This window comes from Saimiri boliviensis, chromosome 14 (genome assembly GCF_048565385.1).
Source record: "Saimiri boliviensis isolate mSaiBol1 chromosome 14, mSaiBol1.pri, whole genome shotgun sequence".
NCBI lineage: Eukaryota > Metazoa > Chordata > Mammalia > Primates > Cebidae > Saimiri > Saimiri boliviensis.
This window is the reverse complement of record NC_133462.1, coordinates 63,387,999-63,405,738: the sequence shown is the minus strand read 5'-3', so window position 1 is coordinate 63,405,738 and position 17,740 is coordinate 63,387,999. Positions and strand designations below refer to the sequence as shown.

The following is a 17,740-nucleotide window of genomic DNA, read 5'->3' as shown; positions in this document are numbered from 1 at the left end:
TCATATAAATTAAGAATCAACAGCATGAATGAAGGCCCGAGACAGCCATGTCAGAGCCAAGTTACATGCCTGTAGATTCTTTTTTTTTTTTTTTTGAGACAGAGTTTCGCTCTTGTTACCCAGGCTGGAGTGCAATGGCGCGATCTCGGCTCACCGCAACCTCCGCCTCCTGGGTTCAGGCAATTCTCCTGCCTCAGCCTCCTGAGTAGCTGGGATTACAGGCATGTGCCACCATGCCCAGCTAATTTTTTGTATTTTTAGTAGAGACGGGGTTTCACCATGTTGACTAGGATGGTCTCGATCTCTCGACCTCGTGATCCACCCGCCTCGGCCTCCCAAAGTGCTGGGATTACAGGCTTGAGCCAAGATTATTTTATTTTAATCATTCAGTGATATTTTTTTGGTCTAATTCTTATTTGTATCCAATTCATTAAAACGATCAACAAATGAAGCATTGCTGCCACACGTTTTAAGGAGACTTTTCTTGGAATACATCATAAATGACTTCTACGTGGTAGTAATAACTACCACTAAGAGCCAGAATTCCAAAATTACACACATAAAATATTAAAATAATTCTGAGGTTGAACTGTAGTCTTTATTTATAAAGTTATAAGATACTTGGAATAAAAGAACACTCATTTCTAGGGGTAAGAGAACTACTATTAAAACCTCCATCTAGAGAAGTTATCTACCAGGCAGTAATTTAGTATCATTCAGTATTTTTATTTTTAGAGAAGCATCATACATTACTATCAACAAATTTTAAAGAATCATACGCCGGGTGTGGTGGCTCAAGCCTGTAATGCCAGCACTTTGGGAGGCCGAGGCAGGTGGATCACAAGGTCAAGAGATCGAAACCATCCTGGTCAACATGGTGAAACCCTGTCTCTACTAAAAATACAAAACATTAGCTGGGCATGGTGGCGCGTGCCTGTAATCCCAGCTACTCAGGAGGCTGAGGCAGGAGAATTGCCTGAACCCAGGAGGCAGAGGTTGCGGTGAGCCGAGATCGCGCCATTGCACTCCAGCCTCGGTAACAAGAGTGAAACTCCGTTTCAAAAAAAAAAAAAAAAAAAAAGAATCATACATTGCTAGTAAAACAGAAAACTAAATTTATTTTTAAAATCTATGTATGTTACAAGGAAATTTAAGAGAAATGAAAGAAGAAACACTACCAAAGCATTAGAAAGCCTTCTGTATCTTGTCATATTTTTTTTTTATAATTTCATTTAAGGTACTGCAAATCAAGTATTTTGTCATATCTTTAATAAAAGAGGACACAAAAGCCTGAGCTGAGAATTTAGGAAAATACAAGTTAAGATTCATTATGTAAAATTTATATTCAATGAAAATAAACTTTGAGACATCATTTTAAAACTTTAATATTAAGATACACATTTAAGTTTTAACCCTATAAAATGAAAATACAAACACAAAATAGGCAACCACTCAATGGTAATAAAAATGGTAATAAAACAAAAATCCTATTTAAGTTGGTCAGAAGCCTTTACTTAATTCATAAAACCTAACGGTATACAAAGTGAATATCCTAAACTTCAATCCTTTAACATGGAACTGATTTATTTTGCATGATGGAATGGTGACAATAAGATCACTTAAATCCTACTTAACAGAACAGGAAAAGCAACAAAGAAAGTTTTCCATTAAGTCTCAAGTCTTAATGGCATATCATGCTAAATATTTAAACATAATTTCCCTCTATCTCATTTTTGCCTTACAGAAAGTCTGAATTAAAATGTCTTCATTAAATGTCCCTTTTTAAACAGATACGAAACTTTTTTTTTCTTCATAAAAAAATAACAGATACAGGCTGGATGCAATGGCTCATATCTATAATCCCAGCACTTTGGGAGGCCAAGGAGGGTGGATGGCTTGAGCCCAGTAGTTCAAGACTAGCCTGGGCAACATAGTAAGACCTTGTCTCTACTAAAAATACAAAAATTAGCTGGATGTGGTGGTGTGCACCTGTAGTCCCGGCTACTCAGGAAGGTAAGGTGGAAGGATCGCTTGAGCCCAAGAGTTCAAGGCTGCAGCAAGCTGTGACCACACCACTGTACTCCAGCCTAGGTAACAGAGCAAGACCTTGTCTCAATAAATAAATAAGTTTCAAAAAAAAAAAAAAATTCTTGGCATTGTAATTGAGAATCTGATCTGACAGAAACTGGCATCCAAGCTGTGGGAAAAGCTCTTCCAACACGCGGGAGCTGGCAGAAGACAGAGGTGGCAGACATAGAGCAATCGGTCTGATAACAGAGAATGCCTAATTAGGCATTTCACAATGTTCCTTCCCTAACTCAACTGCATTCCACTATTTTCAATTATATATGTGTCAGCTAGGTCCAAGAGATGACTGATACAGGAAATGAGGAATATTTTAGTGCAAATGGTTAACAGTGTGAACTATAGAGCCTAACTCCCAGAGTCTGAATGCCAGCCCGGCTACTTGGTAGCTGTGTTACCTTGTGTAAATCTATCTAATCTATGCACACCTCAGTTTTCCTTATCTGTAAAAATATGGATGATGAGAGTAACTACCTGACAGAGTTGCTCAAAAATTTAATTAAGTAAGTACCTGGCATATGGTAAGCATTACATAAGACAATTATTATTATTACTAGTATATGCTTATTGAAGACAGTTCTTTCTTAAGTTCCTTCCTTCTTTATCCTAAAAAGGCTTCTTCTCACCTTATCAACTAAAAAGCAAATGAATAAAATCTCAAGGAGGTATACCTCAAAAATGGCTGATATCCTCTCTAACTAACCCCTTGAAAATGAAATTGAATAGCTGTAATGACCTTTATGTTCTTCTGACAATTCAGACTGATTCCTCTCCTATAAAATAGGAGAAAGCAACGTGTGCTATTAAAAATAATTTATATATCTCTTAGGATGCTTTGCGCCCAATAAACTTTTACCTATTTCACTGTACACATCAGAATGAATTATAACATTAGACACTAACCCGATATTGATTTTGTTTTTTTCTGTAATAATATTTAAGAGTATACCTCAAAACTATCTGATATTTATTAACAATACTGAGACTCAAATCTGACTCACCAACAAAACTATGCCTTAGAAGTACCTTACCTTCTGAATAGATTAAAAAACAACCCAAAACCTAGTCAGCAAGCTACCATAATTTTATAAGACTATAGCAGCATGTCAGTTCTGAAAATAAAATTGTTGAAAAATCAGTTGTGGCCAGTTGCCATGGCTCATACCTGTAATCCCAGCAGTTTAGGAGGCGGGTGATCACCTGAGGTCAAGAGTTCGAGATCAACCTGACCAACATGGAGAACCCCCATCTCTACTAATAACAAAAAAATTAGCTGGGCGTGGTGGCGCATGCCTATAATCCAGTCACATGGCAGGCAGAGGCAGGAGAATCGCTTGCGGTAAGCTAAGACCGAATCATTGCCCTCCAGCCTGGGCAACAAGAGGGAAACTCCATTGCAAAAAAAAAAAAAAGAAAAGAAAAATAAGTTGTTTTAAATTTTAGATAAAACATTTAAAGGTTAATCCCTTTGAAATTATTTATACCTTTTAATTGGAGTCTTGTATTTATAAGACTACTGGAGAAAACCAACAACTAGGAAATGAAAATATAATTTGATAAACTAGGATTTCTGCATCAATAAAAATCTATTACTTTTTATATTTCCTTTAAGACATTAAAAATAGGACTTTGAGGAAAATCATGGAACAAATATACTACATAAATAAACACTGAGACTATTAAAATGTACTGAATATATTTTAACATTTTACTATCTATATATTAGATTCTAAATTATATACTTAATATATGCCAACTTCAAACTGGGGTAAACAAAGACTTTCCCGGGGTACATGAGCATGAGTTAGTTTTAAGAGAATCAATTTTCAGAACTTTAACTCCACTATGTTCTCTTTCCCAAGACAATCTGCCTGAAAACTCACCTGTGGTCAAATGATAAGAAGTTAGACTCATTCTATTTCCATCATCTCTCTTCACAAATGCCCTTCTCTCACTTAAAAAAAATTAAAGGGCACCATCTCTCACATATTCCAAATCTTCCAAGAGTACATGGCCCAAAATTTTAAACCCTCCAGGGTTTCAAATAGGGTGTCAGCAAAACCCTCCTTTACCCAAGGCACCATAACTACTAGAGTTTTAATCAATTATGCATTAATTATAGTAACTCAAGCCACAAGGGATTTAACACTCAGAACCTTACATTCACAGGTGATCAATAAAGCACATTTATTACTTGTTTATTTTATTTATTTATTTATTTGAGACAGAGTCTCTCTGTCACCCAGGCTGGAGTGCAATGGTGCGATCTCAGCTCACTGCAACCTCTTCCTCTGGGTTCAAGCAATTCCCTTGCCTCAGCCTCTGAAGTAACTGGGATTACAGGTGCCTGCCACCATGTCCAGCTAATTTTTTTTGGTATTTTTAGTAGAGATGGGGTTTTGCCATAATGGCCAGGCTGGTCTTAAACTCCTGACCTCAGGTGATCCACCTCCTTGGCCTCCCAAAGTGCTGGGATTACGGGTGTGAGCCACTGCACCTGGCCCAATAAAGCACAAAAACAGTATTATATAAGACAAAATTCTGTGGGGAAAATGCATGGAAATGACTTCAAAGACAAAAAGGAACAACATAAACTTTCAGAATGTTAGAAGCTTGTCTAATATTTTACAAAATAGTACTATCGTATCACTGTATTTATATTTAATTGGATACATTAAAATAGATATAAAACTTTATCAAAATCTGTAGTTTTTACACTACAGATTATATTTTCCAACTATTTAACCTCAGTGACAAATAATAGATGTCAACTAAAAATATGAGAGAATCTTTCTTCAAAATGATTTCATGGATATATAACTAAAATATTTTGAAAACCACTGCTTTATATATATTAATTTTCACTTAATCTTGTGTTGATATCATCACCCATTTTCAAATCAGAAAATTAAGGCCTAGAGAAGTCAGGTAGTTCACCCAATGTTATTATGTCATATTAGATTAAAGGCATTCGATAAAGAGCTTAGGCTCTATACACAAAAACTATTCTTTGTGATGTAAGTACAGTCAGTAGGCACTAAATAAAAGCTGGGAAGATCTAGTGAACAATGGAAAGAAATAATCAGAAATCCATTTAGTAAAGACAGTATTAACAAGTTCCATAATTAAGGTAAACTGTCCCTAATCTCTTAACTTCAATAATTCCAATATAAATCCCAATTCTTCTCATGTTTCCTAAAATAATCACTCAAATAATTCTTTTGTTTTTTTTGAATCTGAGCCTCATTCTGTTACCCAGATTGTAGTACAGTGGTGCCATCCTAGCTTACTGCAGCCTCAACTTCCTGGACTCAAGCGATCCTCCCAACTCAGTCTTCTGCGTAACTGGAAGTACAGATGTGGTATGCCACAACACTTGGCTAATTTTTACTTTTTGGTAGAGAGGGGGTCCTACTATGTTGCCCCTGCTGGTCTCAAACTCCTGGGCTCAAGCTATCCTCTCACCTCAGCCTCCCAAAGTTCTGGAATTATACATATGAGTTATGGCCCTTGGCCAATTAATTCTTTACCTGCTTAATTTTTATCATCATCACTATCACCTTTTCCAATAAAACTGGCCTCCATAAAAAAAATCCTCTTAATTTTTCTACACACTGATCACAGCAAATGTTTACAATCTCAGCACCCAAAGAATTTTTCATCCAAATGACTTCTAGAGCTATGGGTCAACAATCTCCATGGATGGATGAAGTGGTTTAGGAGACAAAAATAATAAGAAACAGGAGAGAGAGGAGTTGATCATTTCTCAATTTCTGTAATTAATTAATAAATATCTTTTTGGCTGAGCACGGTGGCTCAAGCCTATAATTCCAACACTTTGGGAGGCCGAGGTACTTGGATCACTTGAGATTGGGAGCTCAAGACTAGCCTGGCCAACATGGTAAAACCCATCTTCTACAAAAATACAAAAAAAGTATTTTTTAGCAGTAGTCCCAGCTACTCAGGAGGCACGGGCAGTAGAATGGCTTGAACCCAGGAGGCAGAGGTTGCAGTAAGCCAAGATAGAACCACTGCACACCAGCCTGCGTGACAGAGCAAGCCTCTGTCTTAACAACAACAAAAACTTTTTGCCTATTATTTTTTCCAAAGTAATGCGTTTATATTCCCATTTAATTATATTGATGTGAAAAACTTCACAACAGCACAACACCTATAATAAGAATGAAATAGATCAGCAGTATAAAGTTGAATAGCAGAGGCCCAGTATTTCCCTGTTAAAAAATGCCCAATAACTGATAATCTCCGTTTGATTTTAAGATTAGCCTTTACCAGATATAAAAAAGCCCTCCTAAGTATAAATGGTAGCAGTTCTGTTTGTTTTGTTTTTTTGAGACGGAGCCTTGCTCTGTCACCACGCTGGAGTGCAGTGGCGTGACCTCAGCTCACTGCAAATGGTAGCCAGTTTTAATTGTGTCCTTGTGTTTGGTATGCTTCCGGAGAAGACTATTAAGCAGAAAATGAGTAAGTGAACTTCAAGAATGTGATGTTTATCCTTATTCTAATAAAATCCACTTACAGTCTGAGTAAATAAAATTGAAAATATGACTTTAAAAATAGTAACATTTTAGCGATTTTTTTTTCCTTCTCAAATAATTCTATTTGGGTCCAAAATAAGCAAAATATTATCATCAATTAAGTTGGTTAATCCAAACAGTGGCATGTAAAACCACCTTAATATTATTATGTTCAAGTAATTATTCTCAGAATTTTGAAATTTGTTCCAGTGTTTAGTTTATCCTGAAACAAAAACATGCTTTCCAATATAATGCTACGGCACGTACAAGTTTGTTCCAGCATTAAGTCTGGCTCTTAAACACAAGACCCCCTAATCAAACTGTATATAGTTGTATATGAAATAAATACTGACTCAGAAATATACCCATTGGGGCAAAAAGATAGGTATGTTTATTAACTTAAGAAATAATTGTAGCTGCTGAGGTCTAATTTGGAAATAACTATTAATACCAAAAAAAAAAAAAAAAGCACAGACTCCCAATGAAAGCCCCAAATCAGAAAGGTATGAATACATCCTGAATAATTCTTTATAATTATAAATATTAATCTTTATAGAATAACTGCCATATGACCATCATTTAATTCTGGCAAGAATTCCATGAATTAGTTTTTACAGGCCAGGCGTGGTGGCTCACACCTGTAATCCCAGTACTTCTAAGGGGTCGAGACAGGCGGATCACAAGGTCAGGAGTTCAAGACCAGCCTGGCCAATATAGTGAAAGCCTGTCTCTACTAAAAACACAAAAATTAGCCAGGCATGGTGGTGGGTGCCTGTAGTAGTCCCAGCTACTCGGGAGGCAGGAGAATCGCTTGAACCCAGGAGGTGGAGGTTGCAGTGAGCCGAGATCGCACCACTGCACTCCAGTTTGGGCAACAGAATGAGACTTCATCTCAAAAAAAAGCTAGGAATATTGAGGCTCAGAGAAAGCGTGTGACCTGCTCAGAGCACAAAGAAGGGAGTTAGTTAGGAATTGAATTCAGTCTCTTAAACCCAGAGCGCTCTTTCCAAATATCAAACGAACCCAGAGAGAGCAGAGTGGTGTGAAAGTGCCATTTACCTACTGGCAACAATAAAGAAAATTAGTTTCATAAGACATTTAAAATTATTTGAAGCCTATCAGTATACACACAGATAGTCTTTGAATAAAATGTTTTCACAGCCAGTCATTTAGAAAGTAACCCAAATCTAGAACACTCTTGTATCATTGTTTTCACCTATTAAAAGAGACTGTCCCGACAATCACTTTAACACTCATTAGTTTTTAGCCTCCTCACTTGGGGTAGGAGGAGCTCTAGCTGAACTCCAAATGCTTAGTAAATATCATTTTGCACTGTCCTAATGGGGAAGGGAGGAACAGAAAATACGCCTCTGTATCCTAATAATTAGACATTCTGTTTCTCCCCAAGAAAATACAAGTAAGCTCTATTAATAATCTAACATACAAATCCCAGGTCTGACACAAACACAATATTATGAACGGACACTGGGCGAAATAACTGACGAACTGTTGGGAGGAAAACAAAAAGGCGGGCCTCTTTCAAAGTCCGTCCAAAGCCTGAACCGAGAAAGGTCTGGGGCAGGGTGGGGAGAAGGAAACGCGCTCCACTCCGAGAGGCTCCAGCAAGGGCGCCTCCATATGCGGAACTCTCGCCCAATCCCCGCACAGGCTGAAATCCCGTGACCGCCGGGGAGCCTGTTTGGAGAAAAGTAGACAGGGAGCCCGCAAGCTGGGTTGGCAGAGGACGCTGGAACCTGGCTGCTCGGGGAGAAAATGTCTCCTTGGCAGCTGCAGCCACTGTCCTGTGGTCTAACTTCCCAGGGCTGGCTGGCGAGCGAGGAGTGCCAGCCGCTGGCGTCTCCCCACCCCCTTCCCCTACCCATTTCTCTCCGCGGCTCCTGCACTCCGCAGAGCTGCTGCGACCAAAGCTACACCACCTAGCCAAAAAGAAAGAAAAGAGACAATCCTGGGTGCGCGCGGGCCGGCTGGGCTCGCCCTCGTATTCCCCGGCCGGTGACAGCCGCCCCGGCCTCCGCCGCCCGCCAGTAGAGCGCGGCCCTCGGCGCCGGGGCGGGCGAGGTGGCAACTGACATTTGCACGGTTCGTCCACACAGCCCGCACGCCTGCTCCTCCAAGCCCGCGGCCTGAGACCTCGGACTCCGCGGAGGGCCGTCTCCCTCTGCTCACCCGGCCCTGCTCCAGCTCAAGGGCCAGGAAGGCGATGCCCCCAGCGGGCAAGTGGCCTCCGAAGGGAACCATGTTAACCTTGCAATGCACACATCTGCCCACACGCCCAGTGTCACAGCCCGGCCAAGCCTGACAGCCTCCCCGCAGCGGATGCCTGCCCAGCCCAACCCCGCATCCCCTCCCGGACCTATGCCCGGACACCTAGCCCGTCCACCCCGAACCAAACCCAGGAAAGGGGAGATGGGATTTTGTCTAGGCAAATATATCTACCTGGATCAAATTCAGGGATCCGAGCTTGGTATTCGGCTCCGACTCTCATCCCAACATCTGCAAAACAATGCCAAAAAATATATATGTAAAATAAAAAAGAAGAAAAGAAAGAAAAAGGAAGAGACACTTAATAAAAAATAAAAATCGCTGGATGGAGGAAAGAAGCGGCGGGTGGATGGGAAGATATTAACTCGGGGCACTCCGGGAGATGGAAGCGGATGGGGGGCGGGGAACGGGGGGGGCAAGGGCGGAGGATTGGTCGAGGGCGGAGGGACGGGGGTCGCGGGGGGTGCTGCTGCACTGCACCGGGAGTTCGAGGCTACCGCAGCGCCCGGGCTCTGAGGGGAGGGAGGGCGGGAGAGCGGCGAGGGGAGGGGGCTGGGGGAGGGGAGGAGGGAGGGGGGCAGGCGGGCTGGCGGGGAGGAGTTCGAGGCTACCACCGTGCTCGTCGTCGCTGCTGCAGCCGCTCTCGGGCTCCGAGTAGTGCAGCCCGCCGTTGGTGGACGAGGCGCCGGTGCCGCCGCCGCCCGCAGGGCTCTTGGCGCTGCCGTTGGCCGATCGGTTCTTCCCCAGTAACTCGGGCCCTTTCTCCATCATGCCGGGCATGGTAGAACAGGGGAGGGGGCAAGGTGAGGGGAAGAGGTAGGCGTCAGGGTGAAGGGGGAGATGGCTTAGAGCGCGGGCGGGAGGGAAAGGAGGAGGAGGAGGAGGCTGTTAATATGGAGCCGCCATAACCGCCCCGCTCCGGCAGTAGCGCAGTCGCCTCACAACAACCCGCCCCGGCCCCGCCTCTCTCCCCACCTCCCGTCGCCGCCGCCCGCCCCGCGCAATCCCGGGCGCCCCTCTCGGCCGCGCCGCGCTCTACGCCGCCGCCGGTATCACTCCGCTCCGCAGGGAGGTTCCCGCCGCCCGGTGGGGGAAGGGGCAGGGGGAGGGGCGGGGAAACCCCGCACGCCGGCAGCCCGGCCACCCCAACCGAGCGCTAATAAAATCGCGGCCGCTGCATGGCCGCCGCTCGAGCTTTCTTCCTAGGGGGCGCTCCGGAGCGCGGGCGGGAGGTGCTCGCGAGGAAGCGGGACTCTTTGCCCTCTCTGGGCGGAAGGAACGCGGTCATCCTGAGAAAGGGCGGTCGCGACCCGACCGCGAGACCGGGGGGAGCGGACCCCCTCTGCGGGCACGGCTGCCGGCGCGCGTCGGAGCGCGGCCTTCCTCGGCTGTAGCTCAGCTCCGCGTTGTCTGCCGGCAGCCGCGAGCTGGGGGCGCGCTCTGGCCCGCCTCGTAGTCGCGCAGTCTAGCAGGGCGGCCTCGGGGTTCTGAGGCCCAACCGGCGAAAGAAGTAGACTCGGCCCTAACGCTCTTGACGCTGCAATGTTTGTTTCTGGATCTCTGAACTGGGGCCTGATTCCCTAGAGAGAGTCTGGGGATGCGTTTCCGGGCCTGCTGTTGAAGCCTCTCTGCCCAGTCCTAACCCTACTGTCTTCTTAGTCCCACCTTTTTTTTTTTTTTTCCCCTGTTTGAATAGCCAGGGGGTGAGTGCTGTGAGTGAGTGGGGGAATAAGATGGACATGAATCCTGGCTCGGTAGTCGCGTTTCCAGTCCTCGCAGACCTGCGGTCTCGGCTTGGAGCGCTCGGGGAGAGGGCGGAGTCCCCCGGCGGAGGTGGGGCGAGTTCTGGGTGCCTGCAGCCTTTCCAGCCTGGAAGAAGAGGCGCTCTGTAATGCTTTTCTGAATTGCGTTCGGCGACAGGAGTAGGAACGGCGTTTATTCCTTCACCAGATTTGAGGGCGTCTGCTGCGTGCCAGGCTGCCTGGTATTGGGGGCTGTATATGACTTCCTTTTTTTCTCATTCCCCCCCCCCGCCCCCACGAGTAAGTAGAGATAAGTGAAGACTTAACTGTGAGCGTCTAGTATGCAAGTCTATGCTGAGTGGTATTAGGGTTCAACAGATACTCTCCCAACACTTGAAAATAAAGATTGTCCTGTAACAATTCTGTTACAGTTGAGTGCAAAGTGGATCTAACCAGAAATGAACCTCTCTGGTCAGAGCAAACCTTACTAGGAGAAATAGCATATCTAACTCAGGAATTGAGCTGAAAAAACCCTGGGAAATAAATATTTGTAAAATGAAAAGTCTCCTGTATGTGTACAAAACTATCTGGTTCTAGTAGTAGAGATAGTCTCTCTATTAAAGCTTAAGGTGATTCCTTTAAATATTTGAGTCATAAAACTGAACTTTTTATTCTGTTCCTTTACTCAGTAAATACAGTTCTGAATGTTTTTTTAATTCCCATGTGGTTTTCCTACAAAGAGAGAATGCCCTGGCCAAATGAAGTGAATGGCCATTTTCCTTGACAGTCATATTTTTCAGCACAAATTAAATACGCTGGTATGTTGGTTTTTATGCAGCAGCTTCTAACGAACATGATTCAGCTTCTTTGGTCCTGTAACACAAAAGCTAGACCCTGTTCGAATGCTACTCACTCTGAGGCCTCTTAGCCAGCCAGCTTTCTAACAACCTTGTGTCACCCCATGTAGTTTTCTACAGGAGGGAATCTGCATATAGATCAAGAACCAAAACATTGGGAAGATTTGGGGATCTTTGTAATTTCTGTTTATTAGTAAAGTCAGTAAAGTGAGAAGATTCCACTCGAGCACAGCAAAATAGGCCAGACCGGAGAAGACTGCATTCCACCTTTGGGAAAAGAACCTGGGTGAGGGGAGAGTACGTACGGCGTTTTTTGAAAAGGAAAGCATAATAGGTTTCTGTTTTGTTCCTGAAGAAGAGGAAAGCACCTGAAGCTGGCCTGGTCTGAAGAATAATAATGGACGGTAAAATGTTTCCCAACAGCTAACAAGGACTAATAAACAGAGAAAAGGTCTAAGGAGAAATCTTGGAAATATGCCTGTAACGGGTTAAAAGAGGAAAAGAACAAGCTGGATAAGAAGAAGTACGCTTTAAGAATGAGTTAATGGCCAGGTGTGGTGGGTCATGCCTGTAATCCCAACACTTTTGGGAGGCCGAGATGGGCGGATCACGAGGTCCGGAGATCGAGACCATCATGGCCAACATGGTGAAACCTCGTCTTTACTAACGTTCTCGGCTTCATAGATGGTTGCCTTGTTGCTTTGTCCTCACAAGGCAGAAGAGTCAAGGCAGTTATCTTCAACATCTTTTATAAGGGCACTAGCCCCACTCATGTCTTAATCATTTCCCGAAAGGCTATCACATTGAGTATTAAGTTCCAACATATGAAATTTGGGGGAACATACACATTCAGACCATAGCAAGACCTAACCAAGTCACACAAGAACATACAAGATGAAAAGTATAATGAGCTGAGAATGGGAGGGAGGGGAACACTAACATTGAAGGGTCTAAAAGAAAAGAAATTGGTGAAAGGAAATGAGAAATAGAGAACTAGGAGAGTGTGCTTTACAGAAACCAGGAATACAGAGAGATGCAAAGAGAAACAGAGTCACCAGGCCAACAGAGATAAGACTCAAATGCTTACGCAAGTAAGAGTTCATGAATGATTCTGGTAAAAGCAATTTTACTGGGATGGATGGGCTAAAAAGCCAAGCTACAGTGGATTAAGAAGTGAAGGAAGGAAATAGGAACAAAAAAATGTAAGCCTACTTCAGAAAAGTACTCATATGGGAAAGGAACACACGCACACACAGACATGAGACTACACTTAGTGTCTTGAACTAAAGTAACTACAGAGATACAGCCAACAGTATGTATATATCTAACATTTTAAAAGTTAAAGTACAAATGCTATTTCCTCACTATTACCATTTCCCCCCTATTATCAGATAGATGTTTAAAGCTGCAACTTTATGTTTAAAAAAAAAAGAGTAAAGAGTAATTGGGGTCTGTGTATATAGTAGATGTTTATTAAATGCTGAATTGAACAAATTGAGTTCTAAATGTAAGCTTTTAAAATTTTTTTCTGGCCAGGCGCTGTGGCTCATGCTTATAATCCCAGCACTTTGGGAGGCCAAGGCAGGTGGATCACGAGGTCAAGATCGAGACCATCCTAGTCAACATGGTGAAAACCTGTCTCTACTAAAAATACAAAAATTAGCTGGGCATGGTGGCGCGTGCCTGTAGTCCCAGCTACTTGAGAGTCTGAGGCAGGAGAATCACTTGAACCCAGGAGGCGGAGGTTGCAGTGAGCCGAGATCGTGCCATTGCCCTCCAGCCTGGGTAACAAGAGTGAAAGTCCACCTAAAAAAAAAAAAAAAAATTCTATAATAAAATTAAAATTTTGGCCGGATGTGGTGGCTCACGCCTGTAATCCAAGCACTTTGGAGGCCAAGGTGGGCGGATTACCTGAGGTCGGAAGTTCAAGACCAGCCTGACCAACATGGTGAAACCCTGTCTTTAAAAAAAAATTAAAAATTTTTGCTATTGCTGTTACTGGTTTTTAGCCTTTAAAATTAGCATATACAGGCTGGGTACAGTGGCTCATGCCTGTAATCCCAGCTCTTTGGGAGGCCAAGGTGGGTGGATCACCTGAAGTCAGGAGTTCAAGACCAGCCTGGCCAAAATGGTGAAACCCCATCAAAAAGAATGAAGCATGTCTACTTATACCAATATAGAATAATATTAAAGGTATTTTAAGTAAAAAGGTCAATGTTCAAATATTAATAAAGCATTCACATATTTTCATTGTACACATTATTTCTAGCTGCCTATACATGTTCAGACTATTTCTGAAAGAGTATATCAAAACTGGTTATCTCTAAGGAAGAGGTGTCGCAGTCTGGGATGGAAAAGGGGACTTTATCTTCCTGTGTATTTTTTTTTTTTTTTTTTTGCATGGTTGGACTCTTACCATGTACAGATATTACGGTTTCAAGGAAATAAGTGTTTAAAGAATCAACTAATAGACAAAACACAGATAATTATAGTAAAAAAAAACAACCATACAAAATATATAAAAGTAAAGTTATAGCTAATTGAAGTTGAAAAGTAGCATGGAAAAGGCAAGATGGAAAGAAGATGGAATGTTAGTATCCTCATTTTAAAAAATAAAATTTTCAGCAGGGCAATCATTGTGGACGATACCTTGATTCACCAGCTGTGTAGACACACAGGAAAGGCCTCAATTGAGCTCCTGTTTTATTCATATTATTCAGGTTAATTATGATCATCTCGGCTCCCTGCAAACTCCACCTCCCAGGTTCAAGCAATTGTCCTGCCTCAGCATCCTGAGTAGCTAGGACCACAGGCACACACCACCTAATTTTTTTGTATTTTTAGTAGAGACGGGGTTTCACCATGTTGGCCAGGATGGTCTCGATTTCTTGACCTCATGATCCTCCTGCCTCAGCCTCCCAAAGTGCCGGAATTACAGGTGTGAGCCACCACTCACAGCCTATGCTACCAGTTTTGCTGAAGAGTTCATTGATTTGTTCTTTGATTTTCCTTCACTATTACTTTTTTTTGAGACAGGATCTTGGATCTTGCTCTGTCACCCAGGCTGGTGTGCAGTGACATGATCATAGTTAACCACAACTCCACATTCCTAAACTCAAGTGATCCTCCTGCTTCAGCCTCCTTCCTGAGTAGCTAGGACTACAGGTGTGCACCCCTACACCAGCTAATTTTTAAAAAATGTTTTGTGGCAACAGAGTATTGCATGTTGCTCAGGCTGCTTTTGAAACCACATTTGCAAAAATTATAACTGAGGAAATTATGACAGTGAAAGAGATCAGATCCAATCAACACCATCTTGCTTCTAACCTTTAAGCTGTCTTTGTTCATTCCTGGGCATAGGCCCAACTAACTTTGGGAAGGAATTCAGTTCATGGTTTGACTCTGAAACAAAATTGATGATAGCCCTTTCTTGCCTGGGAACCAGCCTGCTTTTGCAGGATTGACAAATTAGCTACAAGATTAGAAATTAGAATGTACGGGCTATGCAGCCTCTGGCTCCAAGAGTCTGAACCTCTCCAAATTGCTCCTGGGGATAACCTCACTATTGTAAAACCTAATATCAGTGCTTGAGATATTTTGGAGACCCAGCACTGGATGGATCCCCTGATATCACCCAGAATGGTAATCTGGCTCAATCAGTTCTGGCATCCCACCCAGCAACAGAAGAAGGCAAGAAAACCTCACTTTACCCTAGCTGTGATTACATCTCCAACCTGGCTAATCAGCACTCCCCACTTCCTAAGCCCCTACCCACCAAATTATCTTTAAAAACTGATTTGAGTAATAATAAGACTCCAGTCTCCCACACAGCTGGTTCTGCATGAATTACTCTATCTCCGTTGCAAGTCCACTGTCTTGATAAATTCCTGGCCTCAAGTGATCCCCTCTCCTCAATCTCAAAGTGCTGGGATTACAGGTGTGACCCACTTCACCCAGCCTGATTATTACTTTAGAAGTGTTGGTCTTACAAAAGTTTAACTTGGAAATAGAATCAAGTGCTGCTGAGAAGTATGGCTAGGGGACTGCCTAATATTAAGCTAGTTCATGTTGGGCATGAACATAATAGGGAGAAGGAACTTAATTTTTAATTTTTTTTTTTTTTTTTTTTTTTTAAGAGACAGGGTTTCACCATGTTGGCCAGGCTGGTCTCAGAACTCCTGTGATCTGCCTGCTTCGGCCTCCCAAAGTGCTGGGATTATAGGCATGAGCTACCACGTCCGGCCGAGAAGGAACTTTAATTTTTAAATGTTTTTCAGTTTTTATTTTAATTAATTTTTTTAGAGCTGCTGATCCCCATAGCCAGAGAAATCAGGTAATTTTTTTTTTTTTTTTTTTTTGAGACAGAGCCTCACTCAGTTGCCCAGGCTAGAGTGCAGTTGTGTGATCTCGGCTCACTACAACCTCTGGCTCCGGGTTCAAGCGAGTCCCCTGTCTCAGCCTCCCCAGTAGCTGGGACTACAGGTGTGCGCCACCACACTCAACTATTTTTTCTTTCTTTCTTTTTTTTTTTGTATATTTAGTAGAGATGGGGTTTCACCATGTTGGCCCCGATGGTCTCAATCTCTTGATCTCATGATCTGCCCACCTTGGCTTCCCAAAGTGCTGGGATTACAGGTATGAGCCACCACGCCTGGCCGAAATCATGTAATCTTAAGAGTTGATAGGAATTTTAGGGGTCGGGTAGGTAATGTTCTTTTTCTTCACCTCCTGGAATAGGCACAATTTCTGAAACTAGACATTTAAACAGCTTAATTTTAATATCTCCATTTAAACAGATATAGAGATAGATAACCATATCACAGCGTAGATCATGTCTTTTTTTTGAGACAGAGTCTGGCTCTTGTTGTCACCCAGGCTGGAGTGCAGTGGCTCAATCTCGGTTCACTGCAACCTCCACCTCCTGGGTTCAAGTGATTCTCCTGCCTCGAGCCTCCTGAGTAGCTGGGATTACAGGTGCCCACCACCATATCTGGCTAATTTATGTACTTTTAGTAGAGAGGGGGTTTTGCCATGTTGGCCAGGCTGGCCTCAAGTTCCTCATCTAAGGTGATCTGCCCGCCTCCGCCTCCCAAAGTGCTAGGATTACAGGCGTGATCCCAGCCAATCATTTCATTTTCAAAAATGTTTAAGTCTTAGAAAATATACGGGTTTTTTTTTGTACCCAAAGTTCACCTACGTACAAAAGAAACCCCAAACAGCAGTGTCTTAAAACAAAATGAAATTTTCTTTTCACGTAAAAGACAGAAGTAGGCAGCATTGGGCTGAAATGACAACTGCAATGATGGTCAGGAATCCAGACTTCCTTCATTTCGCCCCTCCACTGTTTCTGGAGCGTAACTTTGGCCCTTGAGATCCAGGATGGCTGTTAGAGTGCCAGTCAGGCCCCTACTCCACGCAGCAAAACAAAGGAGTAAAAGCCATAGGGCACACCCCTCTCATTAAGGAGACTTCCTGGATGTCTTCTAAACCACTTATGCTGATATATCAGTATCCACAGCTTAGTCACATGATCCATCTAACCTCGGAGGGGTTTGGGAAATGTCAAAGTGCCCCACTAAAAAGCAGGGTTCTATTGCTAAGGACTACAGAGGAAATAAGTACTGAAAAGCAGCTAGCAATCTCTGTCACATTAGCTCTTTAAATACTTAAAAACAGCACTCAGGTCCCACTTAAGCTTCTTTTACAGACTAAACATCATTATTTGCTTTGACAAATCTTCATTGATACTGTTTTAGATCCCTCTCCTTTTTGAGTGTCTCATGAAAATGCTCTAATTTGTACTTCAAATATGACAACCTCCACCCCGCTCACCCATGAGATCTGATTGATGCAAAATCAATTGGAAATATTTTGGGCCCTTTGCATATTTTTATTAATCCATCCTAAAATTAGCTTTCTTGGCAACAACTGCACATGGTTACTAAATTTGGTGTCATCTGCATCCCCTGGGTCTTTTTTACATCTGTAGTTACTTAGCCTGGTCTCTCCCCATTTACACTCCGTCAGGCTTTTTACTTTCCTTTTTTCTCCCTCCTGAATATGCATAAATGTATTGCTATTTAATTTTACCTGGCTTGTTTTAGCTTATCTGAACATTTTGGGAACTTCCTGAATTCTAACTTTCTTACCCAATGTATTAAATGTCTCACATGTGGGCATTTGTACCTGTAGTGAACTGAATTTCTATTTAAGGACAGGAACAGAATCTTACTTTATA

At 42.7% G+C, this 17,740-nt stretch overlaps 1 protein-coding gene across 4 annotated transcripts in view; it reads right to left on the bottom strand.

Moving 5' to 3' along the window:
- Nucleotides 1-9,963, bottom strand: part of RCOR3 (REST corepressor 3) — a 62,247-nt gene extending 52,284 nt beyond the window's left edge. The window contains exons 1-3 of one of the 4 annotated variants that reach the window (XM_074385144.1): nucleotides 9,518-9,963; nucleotides 9,078-9,134; nucleotides 1,857-1,950 (exon numbers count right to left, since the gene is read on the bottom strand). In XM_074385144.1, coding sequence (XP_074241245.1) covers nucleotides 1,857-1,950; nucleotides 9,078-9,134; nucleotides 9,518-9,683 — 317 coding nt within the window. In that variant the 5' untranslated portion in view covers nucleotides 9,684-9,963. Of the gene's footprint in view, nucleotides 1-1,856; nucleotides 1,951-9,077; nucleotides 9,135-9,514 lie in introns of all 4 variants that reach the window. The other 3 variants (XM_039463457.2, XM_039463452.2, XM_039463453.2) reach the window with 3 other exon arrangements.
- Nucleotides 9,964-17,740: the final 7,777 nt, after the last annotated feature.